This window comes from Heteronotia binoei, chromosome 8 (genome assembly GCF_032191835.1).
Source record: "Heteronotia binoei isolate CCM8104 ecotype False Entrance Well chromosome 8, APGP_CSIRO_Hbin_v1, whole genome shotgun sequence".
Lineage (NCBI taxonomy): Eukaryota > Metazoa > Chordata > Lepidosauria > Squamata > Gekkonidae > Heteronotia > Heteronotia binoei.
Genome location: NC_083230.1, coordinates 21,359,667 through 21,384,742, shown reverse-complemented (window position 1 = coordinate 21,384,742; position 25,076 = coordinate 21,359,667). Strand labels below are relative to the sequence as shown.

General features: G+C 43.0%; 1 protein-coding gene across 1 annotated transcript in view; it reads left to right on the top strand.

Moving 5' to 3' along the window:
• PLXNB2 (plexin B2) overlaps window positions 1-25,076 on the top strand; it is a 171,113-nt gene that overhangs the window by 19,483 nt on the left and 126,554 nt on the right. Inside the window, exons 6-10 of the mRNA XM_060244805.1 lie at window positions 3,309-3,459; window positions 8,067-8,178; window positions 14,040-14,142; window positions 14,479-14,580; window positions 23,127-23,219. Coding sequence (XP_060100788.1) covers window positions 3,309-3,459; window positions 8,067-8,178; window positions 14,040-14,142; window positions 14,479-14,580; window positions 23,127-23,219 — 561 coding nt within the window. The remainder of the gene's footprint in view (window positions 1-3,308; window positions 3,460-8,066; window positions 8,179-14,039; window positions 14,143-14,478; window positions 14,581-23,126; window positions 23,220-25,076) is intronic.

The window sequence follows — 25,076 nt, the reverse complement described above, 5'->3', positions numbered from 1 at the left end:
TATTTTGTGCCTAGCTGTACGGGAAAAAGTTGTTGGGAGCTTCGGTCTCTGTGGAGGACTACACCATTGGAATCGCCACCTGGACCCTTACGAAAGTTGGACATTAATTTGTTATTCAGTGACTTTGGGTGACTAGGTGATTTTCCTTTAATGTCTGGTTCTGTACAGATTTGTTGGTGACTACTTAAGAAAAACTTTACTGATAACAGTTTTAATAAACACTTCGTATAAATTTGGAGGCTGGTTTTCGTGGTTTATACCTTTATTCCTGCTCCATTATCCACGTTGCTCTTTTTTGGTTGCACAATCCCCAGGTGGGGGCAGGGGATCCTCTAGTTTGGAGGCCCAGGGTCATCCTCTGGTTTGGAGGCCCAGGGCTTCAGGGTCATCAGAAAGCGGGGGGTGGGGGATGTCTGCTGGACACTCCATTATTCCCTATGTAGACTGATTCCCACAGGGTATAATGGAGAATTGATCCATGGGTATCTGGGGGAGGGCTGTTTTTTGAGTTAGAGGCATGAAAATTTCAGCATAGCATCCAATGCCTCTCCCCAAAATACTATCCCAAGTTTCAAAAGGATTGGACCAGGGGGTCCAATTCTATGAGCCCCAAAATAAGGTGCCCCTATTTCCAATGGAGGGAAGGCATATAAAAGGTGTGCAGTCTCTTTAAATGTGATGGCCAGAACTCCCTTTGGAGTTCAGTTATGCTTGTCACAACCTTGTTCCTGGCTCCACCCTCAATGTCTCCTGGCTCCACACCCAAAATCCCCAGATATTTCTTAAATTGGACTTGGCAACCCTAGGACTACTAATAAACTTAACCAAATGCCATCCCAAATAAAACTGTCTTCAACTGCCTCCTAAAGATCAAAGGGGCCATGTGCATCTCTGTGGGGAAGCTGTTCCATAATTGTGCGGCTGCCACTGAAAAGGCTCTCTCTCATGTTTCCACTGAAGGATCTGTTTTGACTGGTGGCACAGTCCGGAGGGCCTCTCCCTGTGATTGTAATTCCCAGGCAGAATGTATGGTCCTTCAGATACACCAGTTCCAAACCATGTAGGACTTTACAGGTCAAAACCAACTCCTCGAATTGGGCTTTGCAGTGGATCAGAAGCTAATCACATAGTTCTGCACAGAATTTAAAAATTCTTTTCAAGATAACTGGTTACATGAGGGGGTATACTTATGTTATATAGCAGGGGTTCCCAAACCGTGGACCAATACCAGTCCATGGCCTGTTAGCAACCAGGCTGCCACTCCTGGGCCTCCACCCCCCCTTGTTGCCCCCGCCCCCCTCGCAGTGCCGCAACACGATGCTGTGCTCCGTCCCCCCCCCCACAAGGCTCGGCTCCCCACCACGGTCCATCCCCTCTCCAGCGCCACGTTCCACCCCCTCCCTTCCCTAGTGCTGCACCATGCTCCAACCCACCTGCCCTTTGCAGTGCCACAAAGCAGCGCCATGCTCCACCCCCCCCCCTGCACGACGAAGCTCAGCTCCCCGCCACAGCTGTCCCCTCCCTTCCCTTCCCCAGCACCAGGCTCTGCCCCCCACCACCCATGCAATCAGAGGAGCGATGAGGTTCAGAGTCGGCCCTACTCACTTCCAGGGCCTGGGCTGATATAAGTTGTTTGAAGAGCAGGCTGGAGGAGGAGGAGTTTCACCCCTCCCTCCCTTTGCCTCCTTCAGCGCTATCTTCAACTAACTTAGAATCAGCCTGGGCCCTGTTGAAGCAGCCCAAGCCTCATCACGGCGCCCCTCTGATCATGCCGGGGTGGGGGAAGGGGGAGTGGGCGGGCAATGGTGCTCAGCTCTACCCACTTCAACTGGGCCCAGGCTGATTCTAAGTTATTTGAAGAGCACGCTGAAGGAGGCAAAGTGAGGGGGGGGGGTGAAACTCCTCTTCCTCCAGCCTGCTCTTCAAACAATTTAGAATCAGCCCGGGTCCTGTCAAAGTGGGTAGGGCCGACTCGGAGCCTTGTCGCTCCTCTGATTGCATGGGGGGGGGGGCAGAGCCTGGTGCTGGGGAAGGGAAGGGAGGGGAAATATATAGATATTTCAGGAAAATATTTGATTTTCCAGACCTGCTCAATGGCTACGTGAATGTGTGAAGCACATTGTTTTTCAAATTAAAAAAAAAATGTTCTGTTTTGAAGGAAAAAAACAGCTTTTCTGTGAAAAAGAAGAAAGGGGGAGGGTTTGTTCCTGTAAGAAGAAGATGGCACACTGTACCTTCTCGTTATAGTGTGCTCTGGCGGCTTGCTGTTCAGTGTGGTTCATACATTCACCCCAGGCATGTTGCATTTCATAAAGGAAAATGGGCCACATGGCTTTTACAGATGCATAGTAGCAAACAGCTGCTTGGAGTAAAATAGACCAACAAACTCAAAAAGAACGAGCAGTTGCAGGAACAGAACATGCAGATGACTCAGGGTGTTCATTCAATTCAAAAAAAACCATTGCAGTCTTTTCCCAGCCTTCTTCTGGCTGCTTGTTGCCTTGCATCGGAGAAGTCATCAAAGACTTGAGCGCTGGGCTGGCACGACTTTCTAAGGCTTAGGAAGCCACCAGACATCACTCAACCCGCTTATTTCTGTTGCCTGGCAGCCAAAGCATCGCTTCAGCTCTCCTGCTCTGAATGGGTATTTTGAGGAAACTTTCTCTTTGTTATCCCTTTGAAACAAGCCTCTCCATTCTTTCCAAGCATGATTCGTGACTCCTACAGTGTCCTCTGCCATTGTAGTTGTGTGGCTAACATGTTTTAATTATGCTGGGAAAGTTTAAATAACTTCTGCGTTCAATAGCTGTTGCACTTGGGCTGGAAGCAAAGCTGCAAAGAAAAGAAACAAGCGTTATATGTGTTTTTTTAAACTGATTTTCAGGGTGAGACAATAAAATACATTCCATCCTTAGGGGAAGAGGTTCCTGTCAAGTGTCTGACATTTACAGGTGATGTGGTATAGCTAACTCTGTTCCTACCCCAGGCGTTCATCCAACATAGCAACTCTCCTAATACTGTGGGGACTTACGGAAGGTCTACCTTTGGCAGCAGCTCTGTTCTGGCAATTTCAATTCCTGATGTCCAGTCTTCAGCTCACACTGCTGATCCAATCGAGAGAGATTAGTACTGTACAGCCTACGTTGTTGGTTCTCAAAATAAAAGAGCCAGGGTTAGGTCTGTGGAACAAAGCACTGTCCTCAGTTTAAAAACCAGGCATCTCCTTTCACTTCCATTCTGTAAGTGAGCCTACCCTTCTGCCTCTTGATTTCAAGCCAATTTCTTTTTGCATTTATTGGTCTTTCTAGGTAGAATTGACTCTAACCCCTATGCCAGATTTAAATGAAGATGACCAGCTACAGTGTCACTTTGGTGAAACGAGTCATCAGGCAGAGTTAATAGATGAAGCTATTATCTGTCATTCTCCAGAGGTAATCCCTCCAACACCTGAAGGCCAAGGTAAAGAAACAGTCGTGCCTCCTGTTAGTATACACCCATCTTTCTCCAAGCCCTTTTAAGTAGATTTTAATTTTATTCATTTAAAATGTTTATTAACTACCTTTCTCCTTATGGAACTCAAAGAGGCTTACAATATAAATAAAATGATTATAAAAACACAATAAAAATAATATTTTAAGAGCCCAATTAGGACTACCAGTAATAAAAGGTAAATCAATCAAATTCAGCCATAAACAAATCTGTCTTCAACTGTCCCCTGAAGCATGATAATGAGAGAACCAGGCATACCTCCCTGGAGAAATCGTTTCAGAATTGTGGGACTACTAAGGAAAAGGGCTTCTTTCATGTACCCTCCAGATGAGCCTCTTAACTGAAGAAGAAGATATTGGATTTATATCCCACCCTTCACTCTGAGTCACAGAACGGCTCATAATCTCCTTTATTCTTCCTCTCCCACAACAAACGCCCCGTGGGTGGGGCTGAGAGAGCTCTTACAGCAGCTGCCCTTTCAAGGACAACTCTGCAAGAGCTATGACTGACCCAAGGCCGTTCCAGCAGGTGCAAGTGGAGGAGTGGCTAATCAAACCCGGTTCTCCCAGATAAGAGTCCGCACACTTAACCACTACACCAAACTGGCTCTCAATTGGTAGGATAGTTGGGACAGCATCTCCCTGTAATCTTAATTTTGGGACAGGAATGTATGGGAGAAGACAGTTCTTTAGATACCCCAGTCCCAAGCTATTTAAAGAACAAAACCAACACCTTGAATTGAGCTCAGTAGCATATTGGCAGTACTATAGACACAGGGCCACTATAATAACAAAATTAACTGTGTTATGCACTTATCAGTGTTTGCCATTTCTAAACAATTAAATCTGTATTCAGTTGGATTAACTATTAATTCAGTTGCCTGTAGATAAATTTACTTACTTTCTTCCAACTTGCAAACATAACTTGGCTGTTCCAGCATGTTCAGTTGTCATTCATCCATAGGGGGCATCTCCACAGGTCTCTAGGGTTTTGCATAAAGGACTGTTGCATATAAGCATATGAGCAACTATTTGTATTCCGGTTTAATTAAGTAGAATCAGTTGCTAGAGGAGGCTCAAAACAACCCTCTTTGTTTGTGTTGTTTTAGAGTTTGGGCCAAAGATATTATAGAGAAGTAGTATAGACAGTATTTTTCCCATTAGTTATTAGATATTTTCCATACCAGTCCAGTTTGCCCAATTTTACACTAGTGTTTCCTACGTTTAAAAAAAAGAAGTTTGAAGGATAATTATTTTGTAAAGAGAATAGCTAAACAGAACAAAGAATGGCACAGGTGACATTGATGTTTATATTTTGTCAGCGAAGTGAATATGCTGTCTGTCCTGTATTTATCAATCCCAAGACCAAGCCTTATAAGATGCCACTTTGTGACATTTCCAAAACAAAGGTCAGAGTAGTTTGTCCCTTTGATTCATAATGATTGACGATTTTGTATAAAACTGTTTGCATGTACCCATTTTAAGCATTGGCAATCTCCGGTTCCATGAAAAAGCCCACAGGAAAAAAGTTCACAGAAAAAAACCCAGGGTCATAAATGTTCACGGGAAAAAAGCCCACGTGGAAAAATGCCCACACAGAAAAAAGCCTATACAGAAAAAAGCCCACATGGAAGAAACCCACATGGAAAAATGCCATTTAAAGCACTATAGATATTGTGGATAACCATTCATCTCCATTTATGAGAATGAACAGGTATCACCTATATTTTATATTATTTTAGGATTAAAATATGTCATATTCACATGCAACAATTTGTGTTATGATTTTAATTAAATGATAATTTTGCTATGTTATTAGTATATTAATTCATTACTATACAAAATTGGCCTGTATGAAGAGGGCTTTTTAATGCTCCTGAGTGTAATGGTTTAGAAGGGAAAATACAGGAAATGTGGCCATTTTATTATCGATGAACTTTATTAAGAAGGAAAAACAATAACGGAAATTAAACTCTATATAGGAATATTTTAAATAAAATAAAAAACTTTACATTTATTAATTTATAATTTGTTAACCTTTTTAATATTGGTATGAAGTAATTTCTAAAGTACTGTCTAGTACAACTGACTGATATCTGAACATCTGAATATTTGAACATCAGAATATCTGAATATCGGAATATTTGAATAGCTGAATTTTGAAGGAAGAATTAGCATGGCATACTGATAATTGTGTTTTTACTCTATTTTATTGTATAAATTATTCATGTATTTTAAAATGATTTATTGTTAGAACTTTGTGTTGTGAGCCGCCCTGAGCCCGCTTTGGTGGGGTAGGGCGGGATATAAATCGAATGAAATAAATAAATAAAATAGTATTCACAGCTTTTGAACAACTATATGGCTTAAAATGTTCAAATAATTAACATTATATATTTATTTTATCATTAACAATTAAAACCATAAGATAACAAAACCTTAAGATAACATTAAAATAAGTTGATTTCCTAGCTCAATTTCCCTTTTACTTGTATTTTACCAAATACATTGTGGCACACCCAGTGACCATGAGAAAAGATTACCTAACCCTAATAGTAAACGTAACAATTATTTAAGAACAATAATAGCAACAATAATAACTCGGGCATAATTCTTCATTGCAAATTAGCCGGCCTCCTTAAGTAATTGTTCATCTTCTACCTGCTCATATTGCTGCACAGAAGTGGCAGCCATGTCATGTAATGCCTCATATTTCCTCTTTTTCACCTCTAGGTGACTTGCCTGTACGTTAGCCAGTGTTAGTTTGTGCCAAGCCAGGTCCCTCTGCAGTCCATCAAATATACTAACAACATAGTAAAATTATTATTTAATAATACTTGACAAAATCACAACACAAATCGTTGCATGTGAATACATTTTAATCCTAAAATAACAACATAAAATACAGGTAATACCCAGGGGTCATTTCATAGGAAGAGAGGTGCCGGAACTCTTTAGCATATTTGTGTAACTCATTTGCATATGCCACTCATCCCCGACATCACTGGAGGGTGTACTAAATTATATCCGCTCAGCATCTGCCTTAAAATGCTTCTTGAATTATAATTGTCATAATAAAACCTTACTCCCATCACACTTTAAAAATTACTTTCTCCTATGTGGCCACAGTGGCACGAGGAAGATTTCCATCTGTCTGCTTTATGGGTTTGGATTATTTCCCCTTTTTTTGTGGGGGGAAATATTAGAACATTTGTCAAATCGTAGAGTTCAGCAAAATTCTCACAGGAGAGTTGAACAATGGAGTCCAGAAGCAAGTATTTTTTGCGGGGAGGGGTAAGAAAGAAAGAACACAACAAAATTTAGGTGTTCCAGAGCTCCATTCCTGTGAGCTCCTGCTCAAGATGAGGCCTGGTAATACCTGTTCATTCTTATAAATGGAGGTGAATGGTTATCCACAATTATAAATATCTATGGTGCTTTAAATGGTATTTTTTTCATGTAGGCTTTTTTCCATGTGGGCTTTTTTCTGTGGGGTTTTTTCCCCTGTATGGGCTTATTTCATGTGGGCATTTTTCCAAATGGGCTTTTTTCCAGTTACTGCAATCTTTATATTTTTATTAGCAAGTAAAAATCTCACACTTTTTTTTCATGATACCTCTTGTAGACTGCTTTAAGTGCAAGAGCTGTTAGTTCAATGGCTCCCAGGCACACCTATTTCTTCCAAAGAGTTCCATCAAATGTAAATAATCTGATGCTGTTAGTAAATACCAGTTTTTAAACGGAGTACTGAATTAACTTGCACCTTTTTTTTTTTTGACTACCCAATTTTGTGTTTGACCCCAGAATAAAGATTGAAGTAAAAAAACAACCTGGAATTTCCCTCAGAATTCTTCACAAAGTGGCCTTAAATTTAACCTGTCAACACTCTTTCAAAAAGCTGTTAAGAGGAAATCTGAGTTTGAAATTGCTCAACAGCTTGTGAAATAGGTTGTCACGGGGGCTTGATGATTTCTATAAGAGAAATAGCTGGAAGCCTCATTGAGGGAAGTCCCATTTTATGTATATACACCTCTTTCTTTAGTTCACTAAGGATCTAGAATCCAAACCCATTTAAAGAGGAAGTAAGTGCAACAGACTAGCTTTCCAATATGCTAGGGTTAACTTATTATGTGGAGAACATATTTCAGTAACCTCTGAAGCCATCCACTTTATTCATAGTGTAGAATTCATAAATGTTGAAGGGCACATGCTGTCTGACATAAAAGACAATTAATTTAAAAACGCATTTTTTTTCCTGACCTAGCATCTTATTTTCTTATTGTTCGTTTTATTGTTTGTTTTTGTTTGCGTTTTTAAGTAACAGAACAATTATCCCTCTCAAACAGGCACAGAACGGTCAGAACTAAAACGTTGAACATAGTTCCTCCATCACTCCCCACTTAATGTTTGCTCTTGCAGTTACTAAGATTTAACACTGTTTCATTCAGAGCGAACATCAAATTGCTATGATCCATGTGTTCCAACGGATTCTTTCATAGGGTATTTTTAGTGACTGGAAATGGGGAGTTATTGCAATTATACCTGTTCATTTTCAATCTTTTTTTTCCCCCCCGATAGACCATGTTTTAGTTCCGCTACGTCTAACCTTTGATGATGGTATATTTTTTGCATCCAGTACATACCCTTTTTATGACTGCGGAGAAGCTATAAATCTTTCAAAAAATGAACCGTAAGTTTGTAGCTGCTTAATTACCTCTCACCCTCGATATACCATGCTGAATGCGTTCAAATATTGCAGTAGCTTAGTAAATGCCATTGAATTCAGACATGGCTCTCAAAATATACGGGTGACTTTCCTGTGAGTGGACACAAGCAGATTCCAGGAAAGGAGTAAGCTGTTTATTTACTACAGTTTAGTTTGCATCAAGAACTGGTCATTGACTAGATAAATGGCATTTTCACACTTGCTGGGTAATGCACTTTTAATGCACTTTGCAACAGAATTTTATTGTGTGAAACAGCAAAATCAACTTGAAAACTATCACTAAAGTACATTGAAAGTGGGCTGAAAGTGCATGATTTAATCTGCATGAAAGCTAAGATTCCAGCCCCCGCTCCCAGCAAGTGCTTCCCAATGCCAGTGGGTGGGTATGGCACTAAAATGGGGGGGACTTCAGCCAGCAGCATCCCAGTGTGCAGATGTCACTCCCCATTTGCCTGGGGGATGGTGGGAATGCTCTGTTCATCATTGATCTTCATCCCACGTAGGGACTGTGCATGAGCAGGCCTGCCTATCAGTAGGTTTTTGCAGCTAAAAGCCTCCAGGGGGTGATGTGCACCAGAGCCAGAAGCTTGTTCCCATCCAGGGACCATGTGCTTTCACAAAGCCATGCCCCTGTCCTCAGTTACTCTTTTACTGTAGAAGGAGTAGGTCAGTCTATCGAGTCTACCTTCACAAAGCCATGCCCCTGTCCTCAGTTACTCTTTTACTGTAGAAGGAGTAGGTCAGTCTATCGAGTCTACCTTCAAAACAGTGAGGAATTGTGGTGCTGTTCTTCAAACTGTTTCTGAGTATCAACATGGCTCAGAAAGTGCTATTTAAGAAATGCACTTCTTGTAGTGCAAAGATGACTCAAACAGACAAGCATTATCTGTATCTGTTCTACCTGGCAAAAGACCATAAAGCTTCCACATGTAAGTCCTACCAAAGATTTACCCCCAAAGCCAGAGGAGATAGAGCTTCTAAATTAAAGGCAGCATTGTGGGAAAAGGCACTTGGAGCCTCGGATCCCCTCCCCATCCATGATGGCTCCAGAAAAGCCATCTGTGACTACATCATCAGATTTGACACGGTTGGCTCCCCCACATCCCTGGATCCAGGATTCATTGGATCCATTTTGGATTGTGATCTCCACATATACAGCACACATCTTCTGAGCCACCTACTAAGAAGGCTAAGACTAAGGGGAAGGATAAGCAAAAATCCACATCCCACCATCGGACCAGTTCAGACCCCAGAACCAACTCCAGGAGGGACTTAAAACACCTCTGAAACTGTGGTTATCACCAATCTCAGTTTCTGAAGGGGAAACAGAAATCAAATTACCAGTGGGTCAGATTCCACTGGTTGTCGAATCCAAGTGGTTCTGTGGTGTCTGTATCATCCATCAATGGGATGGCCAGCCAAACTACATAAAATGTCTCCAGAATATTTGGAAGATGGGATGACACCTTCAGTTGACCCACAGATCCAAGTGGGTGTACTTATTTATTTATTTATTACATTTATGGATCACCTAATCCCTACATTTGTAGGGCTCTAGGTGATGTACAGCATTTATAAAATATTAAAATCATAACATCAGTACAAACTATAAATATGTCAGTTTAAAACATCAAGTGGTGAAATAGTTTCCTCCTATTTCTGGCCTGTAGGCTCCTCGTGAACATGGGGGAGAGGAATTAAATCATTCTGAGGAGATGGCAAGCAAGGGAGTGTACCAGCCGGAATGTAAACTGTCACTGTCCTCAACCAAATGCCTGGTGGAATATTTATGCCTTACAGGCCCTGCTGAATTACGTAAGTCCTGCAGGGCCCTGATGTTATTTGGCAGAGAGTTCTACCAGGCTGGAGCCAGGACTGAGAAGACCTTGGCCCTGGTTGAGGACAGCTGGATGTCTCTAGGATCAGGGATCACCAGCAGATTTTTATCTGAGGAGCGCAACACTCTCCTGGAGATATACAAGAGGAGGTGGTCCTGCAGATATGTTGGTCCCAGACCACTCAAGGCCTTGAAGGTCAGAAGCAAAACCTTGAACTTGACTTGGTGCTCCACTGGCTTGTGCAGCTGACACAGCACAGGTTGTATATGTGCAGTCCTTGGTGTCACTGTCCGGTCTCATGCCACCACATTGTGGATCAGTTAGATCTTCCAGGTCAGTCTCAAGGTCAGGCCAGCGTAAAGCGAGTTATAGTAGTCCAACCTGGAGGTGACTGTTGCATGGATTGCCATGGCTAGGTCAGGGTATCCACAACAATTGTATCTGTACCCACCATGAGCCACAGTATCTTGCAGGCCTCCTTCCCCCATGTTTGACAGGAGAGGAGGAGTTACTGGTCAAGTCTGATGGGTCCACATCAGATCTGAGCCCCGATGTGCAAGTGGGAGAACCTTCTTCAGCATCCCCAACAGAGAATTGTATGGAGAACTATGGCGTAGTCTTTAGAGATTGAGATAACTACATCTTGAGCATAAGCAAAAAGATAAAATCCTGAGCTGGCTGTATTTGGATCCCCCAGGTATGATCACTTTTCCTATACTAGAGGATATAACAAGAGTTCTGGCAGAGATCAGCTTCACTCCAATCCACAATGAGAAAGGTTGCGCATGCTTACAGAATTAAAAAAAATTGTCTTGGTGCTCATTAGGAGCATAGATGTTAGCCAATTAAATTTTCCTACCTTCAATGGCGATCTCAACTAATAAAATTCTTCCATCATCTGATGCAAATAAAAATTGTAGATTAAGTTTATCTTTCACTTATGTTGCCAGGCCATCTTTTCTTCATATTCAGGTCAGAAGCCAAGAAGAGATTGCCAAATTTCTTATTTCTCAATAAATGTTGATCTTTTAATAATATATGGGTTTCTTGCAAACAAATTACATCTGCCTTAAATTTAGATAAATGAGCAAAGGTCTTTCTCCATTTTGCAGGAAAGTTAAGGCCGTTGACATTAATTGAAAGAATTGAAGCCATCATGGATTTTTCTTATTGTTATCCTCTTTATCTTTTTTATTATGAGATCGTGTTAGGTAGGTCTTTGTTCCCCCAGAGTGATCCTCTTCTGAAGATTCTTCACCATCACCATCTCCTTTTTCTTATTATCTTTGTCTTCAAATTTCTCCAAAAAATCCTCAGCCTGTATTTTTTGCCTTCAAAAGTAAATAAAAGCCCTTCGGGTGTTAACCAAGTGTAAGCAACCTCCTTTTCCCTCAGAAAAGACGCTAAGGTTTGATATTCTCTTCTGTCTAACTGGCCACGGCACTTCTTTCAAAATTCTCACATTTGTCCCTGCTAATGTTACTGGTTTGTCTCTTGTTTGTTTAAGAATTGAATCCCTCACTTTTTTCTTGGTGAACTTGACATGTACCTCCCTTGGCAACACATTTTTGAGGGCAAAAGTTGAGGAGACACGATAAACTTGATCAATATCTTCCAGACAACAGATCTGTCTCCCCCTGGAGAAAATAACTGCTTTGGAGGGTGGACTGGCATTCTATTCAGCCAAGGCCTCTCCCCTCCCCAAACCCTGCCATCTTCAAACTCCACCAGAAAACATCCAGGAATTTACCTCCAACTGGCAACCCTAGTCAGGACTGGACCCAATGAGTTCTCCCTCAAAGGCCAGAAGAGGCCTAGAAAGGGCTTCCTGCCCCTTCCTTTTAGTATGAGAACCAAGGTTGGTTGCATTTCACTGACAAAAGCAAACTTGGTTGCCTAGCAACAGCTACTGCCTAGCAGTTTCCCCAGTGGCCCAATCCTCATCTGTCCTGGGGCTGGCAGTGGGCAGGGAAGAGGAGTGGACTCAGCCAATGGCACATAAGTTGTTTGACTGGTGGTTCACAGGCCAATGGCTGATGTGGTATGCACCATAGCCAATGGGAGAGCTGGAAAATGCCAGGATGTTCGGCTTTTATATATGTAAGATATTTTTCTCTGTACTAAGTTCAGAGAGCAAGAGAAGGCTACATTGTCTAGATGTTAGGAGGGCATAGTTGTACTATTTGAAACAAACAATAGAGTTCTGTAAAGATAAGGCATTATTTGTTTTTCGGGACTTAGCAAGGAGAACAGGACTTTCTTTCAGATGCTATCTAGATGGATAGTTTCCATCATCAGGCAGTGTTATGAGTTAGCCAGTCCCTTAGAGATACATGCACATTCAACAAGGTCCGTGGCTTCTGCTGCTGCATTCTTGGGTGGAGTGCCATTGACAGAGATGCTGAGTGACTACCTGGTCATCTGCTGACACCTTTGTTCATCATTATGCACTGGACTTGCAAGGGAGGCAAGCAACTCAACTGGGAAAGGCAATAGTTCATTCCATGTTTAAATAGGTGAACATGCCTTATCACCTGGTGTTTTACTTGCTAGAATTCCCATGTGGGACTGCATAGAAGATTAATGATGAAAACAGGGTTGCATTTACCTGTATTGTTCACAGTCACACATATCCTCCCTTCTGCTCTGCTGCATGTTTCCTTCGGCAGCATGAGAGGTACTGAGGGTAGGGCATTGTTGTGCAGGAGCATGTGGTCCCTGGGTGGGAACAAGCTTCTGGCTCCAGTGCATAGCACCCCCTGGAGGCTCATAGCTGCAAAAACCTACCGATAGGCCGGCCTGCGCATGTGCAGTCCCCATCTGTGCCTGCATAGAAGATACTTGATGAACAACAGTTACAGATGAGTTCAACCCTGTTGTATTTGGGTAAAATTCTATTGTTAAACCATAGAATTTTGCCCAAATTTCAGAGTTTTGCCCATGATTCACTGAAATCCTTTCTGGTATGCACTGAAAGTTACATCAATGTGTCAACAGCAAGGCCCCCCTGCTACTCAATAAGTCTCCCACCTCCTGCTGGTTGCTGGGAGGACCTTTCAACCCTAGTGAAAGCACCTGTAGAATGTGTTGTGGACCTCTCCATACTTTTGTGGAAGTGTCTGATGGAGTTTGGCTTCAGTGGAGTCACTTCCCTACTTTTCACAAGCTTTTAAGCTCAATGACCCATTCACCAGGCTGACAAGTTATACTGTTTACGTCATCTCTTTTTCTTGTAGTTTGGCTGTCTGTGGAATTAGACAGTTCTAATTACTTCATCTATCTTTGCTTTGTCAGTTGTTGAACAAACAAATTATTTTCTTGACTGATCAAGGTTCACCCAAAACATACAATGTCTGGTACACTGTAAACATTTGCTGATACCTACAAGTGCATCAGATACCAGGCCTCAACCAAACTTGTCAGAGTTTGGCAACACTTCTTTCTTGTGCCTTGAGTGGCATTTTCATGGTAGCATGTCATTGTCAAGACATGGTACCTTGCAGATTTCTGAATTTCACATTTACTACATGGCTTTTAAGTCCACGAAAGAACACACTTTTCTCTCTGTGTGTGGGTGTTGTGTACCTAGCTTCTGGAGACTGGGGGAGTGGGTTGGCCATCAACAAGGCAGGAAGTATCTAAGGCCGTTTTCCCACTGAGCTTACCTCGGAGCGACGTCCCTCTGCGCAGTGTCTGCGCGGATTTCCCACCAACTGCTCCGAGGCTGCTCCGAGGAACCAGGAAGTTCCCGACCTTTTGCGCCGCTAAAAACCAGTTTACGTTAGCGACGCAAAAGCCGCGACTCTACTTAGTTACTTGGAGCAGTTGGTGGGAAATCCGCGCAGATGCTGCGCGGTGAAGAGGGACGTCGCTCCGAGGTAAGCTCAGTGGGAAAACGGCCTAAGTTAATTTTTCTTCTGAAATTAAATGGTATGGAAGAAAGGAAGGATTCCAAACTAAAACACTGCATGCTTTTCTTTCATACAGGTGCTTCTCCTGTGCAAGCAGTAGATGGAATTGCGAGTGGGACTGGCACAATCATAGCTGCGAGGACTCATCCTTAAAAGAAGATGTGATTAAACAAAATATGGTAAACTTGAAACGAGCATGTTTTCTTGTAAACTGTTTTGAGCAATATATTCCCCCTTGGTGATATGGAAATGAAACACAGTATTTGGATTACGTAATGATGGGTACGGGGAACTTAAATATTATTTGCCTTACTATCTGCCTTACTGTATTACTTTAATAGGAGGACAGAGGTTTCAAGAATTGGAATTATAACTTCACATATGCTGCAGTCACTTTTAGTAAATCTGTGCTACTCATGAAAACTCTTTAGAACAAAATAATTCCACTGTCCAAAATCAGTTGAGGTTTGTATTGATGGATATTTAATTGTCTATGAAACATCTTGTTTTTATAGGAGGAAGAATGCCCACAATTTCTAAATCCCAATCCTGAAATAATACCTATGGACTATATAACAGAAGTGCACTTTGAAGGGAAGAATCTAGACAATTATCAGGTACTCAAATAATCCTTTATGCTCACAACTTATTTGTTTCCAGGTAGGCTTATAGGCAGAGGCGTCACTAGGATGGGTTGCACCCTGGGGTGTAACTGATTCAAGTCACCCCCCCCCCCATTGGGCATCACCCCTTTTGGAGGGCTGCGTCACCCCCTCCGCACACAACCCCGCCCACTTCACATGGCCCCTCCCTCATCCACCCTCTGGTCACATGACCAGCCCCTGTAATCCAAGATACCAGTTTTGCAGCATTTAAGTTTCCTCCACTCACCCACACGCTTTTAGCTGAGCCGGCGGCAGCGCGGCCCCGGTTTCAGAATCCTGGCCAGCCCACACACAGCAGCAGCGTTCTAGTCCCAGGGGCAGCCCCTTCCTGTTGCGGGGGGGGGGGTCATGGGTCAGTGCCTGGGGCCAATGAGAATGCTCTGGGGGAGGGCCGATGACCCCCTTGGCCTCGTCCTAGTGACACCGCTGCTTATAGGTGTTTCCCTTTCTGAATTCAACTACTTGTAAATTTGTGGAAAATGTGGATGTGGTTTCTGTAGCCGTTGAGTAATTGTATTTCTACAGGAGCGGGGATTCCTGCTTTCAAAATCCATTTGTAAATCATTTTTGATAATGGGTTTGTATAGCTCTTTTTAGTGCACACTCACAGTATGCTGTAATGCAGCTGTCCCTGGATTTTGTTGAGCCTGTGGGTACTGTTGGGGTTTTGGAAATGGGTGAGTGCCATCGCAAAACAACTGCCCTAGAAGGTGGTACCGGTCTGCTGCCTGGAGGATTGGTATCCATCACAAAATGTTGGTAAAGTTCCAAGCTAATCACTTTACTAAGATGGAGGCAGCTATTTCCAGATCAGTGTTCTGACAAACTGTAAGGTGAGTTCTTCTTGGGGTCTTCTGAAACATTTTCCGTTCCAGTGTGGTCAGGAAAGGCAGGATCGGCTCTTTGCATTGGGAAAGAGCTGTTTTGTAGAAGAAGCAAGTGAACACCATGGAACATAATAATGGGCACTACGTTAGGGATCACTGCTCTCCCCGGTTGAAGGCAAATTCAGGCAAGCTTATTAAACATGTACACATGAAATACATGACTATCAAGACTAGCTGTTTTTCATGGTGTATGTTATGCTGGCTTAATGTTTGGGTTGATTGTTACAATTTAGACAAACGGGTCCTGCAGGAAAGTTGCAGAAAGGGTGTATACCACCACCACCACCACCTTTGCTCCCTTTCCTCTCCCTGCTTCCCAAACAATTTTAAGAACATAAGAGAAGCCATGTTGGATCAGGCCAATGGCCCATCCAGTCCAACACTCTGTGTCACACAGTGGCAAAAAAATTTTATATACACAAACACACTGTGGCTAATAGCCACTGATGGACCTCTGCTCCATATTTTTATCTAAACCCCTCTTGGTGGCCATGCTTGTGGCCGCCACCACCTCCTGTCGCAGTGAATTCCACATGCCAATCACCCTTTGGGTGAAGAAGGACTTCCTTTTATCCGTTTTAACCTGTCTGCTCAGCAATTTCATCGAATGCCCACAAGTTCTTGTATTGTGAGAAAGGGAGAAAAGTACCTCTTTCTCTACTTTCTCCATCCCATGCATTATCTTGTAAACCTCTATCATGTCACCCTGCAGTCGACGTTTCTCCAAGCTAAAGAGTCCCAAGCGTTTCAACCTTTCTTCATAGGGAAAGTGCTCCAGCCCTTTAATCATTCTAGTTGCCCTTTTCTGGACTTTCTCCAATGCTATAATATCCTTTTTGAGGTGCGGCGACCAGAACTGCACACAGTTCTATTCCTATTCAATTTTCTATTCCTCTTTCTCCCCTTCCCCTTCTCTATCAATCTTTCCTCTTCCGTTTCTCTCCCTCCTTCCCAAATGATCTTACCCACATCTTTTCCCCCTTCTCCATCAATCTCCCCACTATATTTCTCCCTCTCCCCTTCCCTGATAATCTACTGCCCTGACACCTATCCAGCCATGCAATTCTGAAGACTTAATGGCAACTTCAGTCTTTGAAAGAGTATCAACTCCTACTTTCTACCACAGACCCTAACATTGTTTCTGATGCTGTTCCTAAGGGTTGTTGAACCCCAGGAACTAAATTTTGAGGGGCTCAGCAGATTACCACATGAAAGAGAAAATAGGAAGTCTTAGGCTTCCCAGTTCCCAGGTCCCAGCAGGGGATCTCCCTGTTTTACAGCCAGCTGGCCAGTGGGGGAAGCTCCGCCCCCACAGCCACCATGTACCTCTAGAGCTCAGGCAGGTTTAGAAACCTGCAAACAGGTCCTGTTTTAAAATGCGTGTGTATGTTTCTGTGTTTGTGTGCCTTTAAAATTGAGCAGGAAATAGGAAGCACTTCATGGGGAAGAGTCAGCAGCTTCGTCAGAGCATAGCCCTTCCGTTTGTTTTGCTTTTGTTTTCAGAGCAAGTAAGTGTGTAAAAGAGAGCCGCTTGTAACCCCTATACTTTTCAGATGTTATTATGGAGGAACCAGACCCAGTAAGTGTGTGTGTGTGTGTGTGAAAGAGAGGGAGGGTTGCCAATCTCCAGGTGGGGGCAGGGGATTCCCCCATTTGGAGGCCCTCCCCCACTTTGGAAAGTGGGGGAGGGGGAGGGGAATGTCTACTGGGCACTCTATTATTCCCCGTAGAGAATGATTCCCATAGGGAATAATGGGGAATTGATCTGCAGGTGTCTGGGGCTCTGGGGAGGGTGTTCTTTGAGGTAGAGGCATCAAATTTGCAGCATAGCATCTGATGCCTTTCCTCAAAACACCCTCCAAGTTTCAAAAGGCTTGGACCAGGGGAGCCAATGCTATGAGCCCCCAAAGAAGGTGCCCCTATCCTTCATTATTTCTAATGGAGGGAAGGCATTGAAAAGGTGTGCAGTCCCTTTCAATGTGATGGCCAGAATGCCCTTTGGAGTTCAGTTTGTACTTGTTTCAGCCTTGCTCATGCCTCCACCCCAAAGTCTCCTGGCTCCGCCCCCAAAGTCCCCAGATATTTCTTGAATTGGACTTGGCAACTCTAGGAAGTCTAAATAGTTGGACATACTTTGGTATCTAATACACAATGATAAATACATTCCATGACAGTCGAGGGAGGCTTAAGGAGAATGGATATTGTGGGGCTTGTCGCATTATTGTTTAGTCTTTATTTACTGTATTGGACATAACATTGCGATGAACAGAGGGGCATGTTTATCTGAAGGCTGTGCATTTTAATTGTCTGCTCTATTTCATAGGCTTATACTTGTTCTCTAGCCAATATTATTTCTCTGAAATTAATCTGGGAGGATAAAACGGTCATTGATAGATCCTTAACATCCTTTTGGTGAGCAAAAATGCGTTGAAATTTAAAAACAGTTCTTTGCTGTACTGCGTTATGAGAGATAAATTCCATAAACTGCGAGTCAACCAGTAAGTCTCACCCTGGGCCACTTCATTTGCTGGTGTCTGGGACTCTGCGACAGGCTGAAAGAGTACTGTGGCTTTTCCACTTATGATCCTCCTCACTGGAGACTGACAAGCCCGAATGGAGAAAATAAATTGGTCTGGTAACCTCCCTGGCTTGCCTTTCAGCATCAGTGTTCATCAGGTAGTTTACAAATGAAACATATGCAATTAAGACGATAAGAAACACAATTTAAGAAGCAGTTTAAAAAAATCTTATTGATCCCCATATATCTGGCAGAATTAAAATGCTTTTACCTGTTCCTGAAAAGAAACTGAAAGTTTTAAACAGCGGAAGCAAGTTTCTCAACTCTGAGGCCACACCCTGCGCCTGGGCTCTCTTTTACCACTTTGAGGTCTCACTAGGGATGGTCCTTAGCTGTTCCATTCATGCCTCTGATGTAGGGTTGCCAAGTCCAATTCAAGAAATATGTGGGGACTTTGGGGGTGGAGCCAGGAGACATCGGGGCGGAGCCAGGAACAAGGCTGTGACAAGCATAATTGAACTCCAAGGGAGTCCTGGACATCACATTTAAAGGGACCGCACACCTTTTTAAATGTCTTCCTTCCATAGGAAATAATGAAGGATGGGGCACCTTCTTTTGGGGCTCATAGAATTGAACCCCATGGTGCAATCGTTTTGAAACCTGGGGGATACTTTGGGGAGAGTTACTAGATACTATACTGAAAATTTGGTGCCTCTACCTCAAAAAACAGCGCCCCCAGCGCCCCCGAAACCTCCAGATCAATTCCCCTTTATACCCTATGAGAATCGATCTCCCCATAGAGAATAATGAAGTACTCAGCAGACTTCCCCCCCCCCCATTTCTGGCAACACTGAAGGGGGACTGGCCTCTCTACTCACGAGTTGCTGCCAACTTCTTCAAAGTAACACAGACACCCCATCCCAAGAGGAAGCCTTTCAATCAGCAACTGAAGCCTCCAGAGGTAGAAACGCACATGGTCCTCTGGGGGCGGCGCTCCCCCCCCCTCCGCTGGCCAGACTCCCCGAGGAGACGCCTGTGGCAGCATGCACCTCACAAAGGGAGGCCGGACTGGAGCGAATAGCAGGCCAGCGGTGGGCGGGTCTTTGTGACCCGGAGGAAGGGAGAAGCCTAAAGCCTGCAAGGGAGGAAGGCAGGCAGGGAAAGAGACACCAAGCCATTTCCCCACCCCCCACCCCCGCTACCACATTTTTGGAGAGCAGGGGATGAGGCTGCTAATACGGGGGTCCCCCGGCAGGGCGGGGGGGGGGTTGGGAAGCCTACTCTGATGCAGCAATATCCTGTTCTTCCCTCAGCTTTTGCTTTAGTCTTATTCCACTTCCACCCAAGGCTTCTGAGGATCCCCATGCCACCATGTAAAGATTTGTTCTGAACTTGCATCTCATGTTGAGCTCCCTCCCCCTTGTGATATGTAAGCTTGGTTCCATATAGCAAGGGTGACCAGGGCACTTTAGTCTCTTCCCCTCCCAGCAGCTTTGCTTCCATGTTTATATCTCAGAGGTTATGTCACATGTCAGTGGCCATGTACGTCTTACATGGAAAAATCCACCAACAAACTGTGTGTGGGGGTTAGCGTGCGATTTTGATGCCGGTAAAGGCTGAGCAAAGGTTAACAACAAGGGTTTCTTCTTTTCCACCCAAGAATCCACAATATGGGGCTGTTTACAGTTCAGTCTTTACTTATCATTTAATACCTGTAGAATTTTAATTGCAACACAGAGATAATGACTACAACAGGAAAAATAAGCCTGCGTATTTGGGTGGGAGTATGCAGCTGTGATAAGCTATAAACAGGATTACATGCGTAATTGTGTTCTCTTGGCCCACACACAGCCTAGAAGTAACTGATTCAGGGATACAGTATGAGGAATCGCTGCTCTGTATGTCATAGCTGAAGTGTCAGTCGTAGGTGGACATGTTGTAGAAAGCGATTTATTAAACCTCTCTGCAAACTAAAGGTGAAATTATGGTAATGCAATACACTACAGTAGTTTTACTGTCTCTGCCTTTGAATTGCATTGTTGTGTTTGTGAGTTCTTGTACATTTTAGAATTTAAGCAATACTGGCAAATCGCATCGCCGAGGTGACCTTTCCGTTGTGCGATTAGGCTTTCAAGGAACTTCTTCATCTTGAGAGCGAAACAATGCCTCAGTCGTAGTTGAATGCGACCCTCAAGAACCTCAAAAAATAAGTTGGCTTAGCTCAACTTAAGAATTAGACATGAGGCTGTCCTCACTAGTCCATGCTTGTCCCACTTGTATGTGTCTGACTCAGAGTCCTCCCGTCACTGTTGGGCTATTGCTCAGGTGCCCATATTTTTTTCTGTTTCCTGTAAACTTTTCTCTTTCTCGTGCATTTGATCTGCTCCACGTGGATTTAGCTTTATTGCTTGGTAAAGGCATTAACTTCCATGATTCCTTCCTGTGTAAAAAAAAATTAATTGGCTGGCTGTTATTTTTTGAATATTTTGGGAACAGCTGGGGCTTGATTGCTAAGCAACAACTACAAAAATAGGGTTGCCAAGTCCAATTCAAGAAATATCTGGGGACTCTGGGGGTGAAGCCAGGAGACTTTGGGGGTGGAACCAGGAGACATTAGGGGTGGAGCCAAGATCAAGGCTGTGACGAGCATAATTGAACTCCAAAGGGAGTTCTGGCCATCACATTTAAAGGGATGGCACACCTTTTCAATTCCTTCCTTCCATAGGAAATAATGAAAGATAGGGGCACCTTCTTTTGAGGCTCACAGAATTGGACCCCCTGGTCCAATCTTTTTGAAACTTGGTGCGTATTTTGGGGGAAGCCACTAGATGCTATACTGAAAATCTGGTGCCTCTATCCCAAAAAACAGGGGCCCCCCAGAGCCCCAGATACCCGCAGATCAAGTCTCCATGATTTTCTTTGGGAATAAATCTCCATAGGGAATAACAGAGTTCCCAGCAGACATTTACCTCCCCCCCCCCGCCCGCTTTCTGACGACCCTGAAGCGGGGGGGAGGGCCTCCAAACCGGGGGATCCCCTGCCCCCACCTGGGGATTGGCAACCCTATACAAAAAGGAAGTGGGGGACAACTGAATAGAAACACATTGTAGTATGATGAAATGGGGCTTAGAGATGTTCTGTAATCTGCCTATCAGTACAGATAGGATTGCCAACAAGCCTGGAGCAAAGCCTTCTGTCCCTGTAATTGAGGATTAATGTGTGAAAATGGGCAGCTGAAGCCTCTCACGGCATGGAGGTAAATTTCACCTGATAAATAGCATCCCATTTGGCCTCTTTTAAAGGAACAGGATATTTTTTCCCCCTCAGACAGTTGACAACCATAGTTCAGGGCTATACAATAATATCATCGTCCACACATCCAAGCTAGATTATCATCCTTTTAAAATTCTGACAGTTTTCCTTCCAATGTCATCAGTCCCTGTTTGGGAAATATAAAAGTTTTACTTGAGCGCTGGCTTTTGTTAGATTAACGCCTACATTTTCTTAGAGTTGTGTCTTATTTCACAATGGCCATGCCGGATGCAACGTCCTAAAATCACTTAATTTTTATAGTCCTGTTCAAATCCTACAGTTTTTTTTAAAAAAAACAAACCTAATTTTTCTGATAAAAATAATCTGACATGTATTGCAAATTTCTCTGCTTTGTGCTATGAGAAAGAACTAGACAGCTCCAGAAAAGTATAAAATGTAATAAAGAAGAGTCCTGGGATGTTGCCCACCCCTCTCTGTGTAATCTGAATAATGCCTTCCTCGGTCCCATATCTAATTAGTAAGGTCAGGAGAGGTAGACAAGGCACAGAATCCTTCAGAAGTTTTTGGGGCTTGAACACTTCTGGTTTTTCTGCTGCAATATCTCAGCAAGCTACTTTTTTAATGACTATCTAAATGCTGTCACTGCTTGTTCATGAACTCTTTCAGTAACATAATTGAAAAGTTGGAATTTCTCATTTGGTAGTTCTGTATTGGGTGCTCATAATATTTGAGGTTTTATCACTGAAAGTTTCTCTTTCTTTTTTGTTACATCTTGTATAGGCCATTATTCTGGCAGTTCCTGGAATTGGCTACTTCTTCATGGTTCACATTGTGGACTGATTCATCCTTGGTTAATCTTTAGGAATTCCGCCATTTTGTCGAGGCTTTCTCCTCTGTCATGTACATTCTTGCATCCCTGTCATTTGCTTCATTTGGATATTGTTTTTCTGGGGGGGAATTGAGAAAGCAGTATTTGGTGGGTGGGTGTTGTGTACACCGTTGCTCTTCTTTTGAGTGAAAATCATGAAGAAGAATTTTCTTTTTTTGGTTCCTTAGCAAATGATGTAAAATCCTGTTTCATCTCTCACCTTTCTGCTTTTGTATAGGTGTTATGTGACTGATATTTCAATATACCTGTACAGTATTTCCACAACATTGTTGCCTGGACCCACCTGCTTCTGCCATCCTCTTGCTTCTTCTCTAAGGCAAAGAGTCAATCCTTGTTTTCAGTCATTTGGGGAGGAACGGTGGCTCAGGGAAGGGATGGTGGCTCAGTGGTAGAGCATCTGCTTGGTAAGCAGAAGGTTCCAGGTTCAATCCCCGGCATCCCCAACTAAAAAGGGTCCTGGCAAATAGGCATGAAAAACCTCAGCTTGAGACCCTGGAGAGCCGCTGCCAGTCTGAGTAGACAATACTGACTATGATGGACCAAGGGTCTGATTCAGTATAAGGCTGTTTTATATGTTCATATATTCAGTTACATCACTGAGGGAAGAACCCAGGTGTAGGATGAGCATCCATTCAGAAATAGTTACCCATGTCATAGAAGGATGCTTGGCATGGAACCTCCCAACATTTTGTGATTGCTCCCTCCAAGGCAGCCATTTTATGGTGGCAATGGCTGCCATTTCTCAAAACTCCTAAAGTACAAACAGGCTCAACAAGTTTGGGGACCCTTGTCCTAGTAGATTAGGCAGATGTGCCCAGAAACTATTGTGTTTGAAATTGTTATTGAGCTGTGTTTAAGGGTCTCTTGATTAAGTATATTGGTCAGTCTCCTGGTTTGTGATGGCGTTAAATTCTAATGTTTTATTTCACAGGGTAAATCTTTCTTTATTGGGAATGAAGAATTTGACTTTGAGAGCCCCGTGGAACAGTCATCTGATGTAACTTTCTCCTTTAAAAGTCAAAAGGTACATACTAGATATTATTTCAATTTTTTACACATTATCACTTTTTGCATACTTACAAAAGAATTAAATATTGTGAGACTGAGCACTTTCATCACTATACTCAAGTGGATTTTATGACTATAAAATCATAGAGGTCCTTTTTTTCAACTACAACCTTATCTTACTATCTTTCCTATGATTAAAATATTGTACAAAGGCAGTATAGTTAGTTTGTGAAGGTAATTGTGTGTGGTATGACAAATAATGATCTACAATAGCTCTGTGCATCAACACACTACATATGGATGTTCCTTTGGACCCCAAATAACAGGAAAACTCTCTCCTTTTCTGTGATTTGTGTTATGTTATCTATGTATAACGTATAATCTATGTATAAGCAGCACCGGCCCTAGGGTGCATAGTGCCCCGGGCAGGCTCCCTGCTCACCGTTCCGCTGCCACCCATCCTCCTTCCCTCTGCAGCACTGCAATGCAGCGCCACTCTCCGTCGCTGCCACCTCCGATCAGAGCGGCTGGCATCTGATCCATCTTTGAAAAGTGTGCTGGAGTGGAGGAGGCTTCTCCCCCCCCCCCTTTCCGGAACCGGAAGGGAGGGAGAGCGAAGCCTCCAGCGCTCTCTTCAAAGATGGAACAGATGTCAGCTGCGTTGAAGCTGGTAAGGCGAGCAAGGCGCTGCATGCTCTGATCGGCCGGTGGGGGGAGGCAGAGCGCAAGGGAAGGGAGGGGGCAGCAGCAGGGGGGTGGCAGGCAGGCAAACTAGGCATTTGTCATGGGCATCAGGAGAAGGGGAGCCCAATACCGCGCCCCCTCTTCCCAGCGCTCTAAGCAACCGCCTAGTTTGTCTAGTGGGCAAGCTGGCCCTGTGTATAAGTAATGTTTGAACCTGAAGTTTGTTGGCATTTAGAAAGTTTGTAAGAGGAAAATTATAGATATTGCTAGAGGAACTGTGGACATTTGCTGCTGTTTATGATCTTCCATTTTTATATTCATATTTTTAGAATCAGCCAACTATATAACTATATTTGGGACAAACCAGATGTGTGCCTCAATAGAACAATGTGCAAGGACTCACTTTATTACATCTAAACCATCTTTGAGGGCAGGGAACTTTTAGCAAAATCATTAATTTATGTGTCCTTGCACAATTCAAGCTGTGCTTACATGTAATTTTTTCTTTTTTCTCATTCACTTGAAAATACATTTATTCTAAAAAGAAAACCTTGAAAATCTATCTTCTCATTAAAAAAAAAACTGAGTAAACAAACATCATTACTTACTCTGTTCTTTTGAGGAAGTGTTAATATGCTTATAAAATTTTGCTGCATATTGATATGTTTGATTTCTTCTCTGAAGTGTTGTTATTATAGTTAGTCAAGTTCATTGCATATGGCCATTGGCCATTACAGATTTAAGTATACTAAACTTTTTAAAAACAATGTCCGTATTTGGGTATTCACTTATACACTCATATATACTAATTACATTAAATTCTTAAAATGCAAACATTGATCTCCAATTCCAAAGATTCACAGGCAGGTTCAAGAAATACAAGTACATATCAGGACTTTACATTTCATTTAGCTGCTTTCATGAGAACCACCTTTGTTCTGACTTTCCTATCTCTTAATGTAAAAAGTGCCACCTTGTTAGAAACGATGGGGTCCACATCTGACAATAAAAATATTGTCTGTATCAGATAAATTGTACAATTGATCTTTTATCCTAGTCAAAAATTTACTGCTGAGGTCCAAGCGCAATTAATAGACTATAATATAATGAAATAGATATTGCACAGAATTTCCACAAACGGAGATGCATCGTTCCTGCAGTATTTGTAGATAGTGTTGTTATAATATGG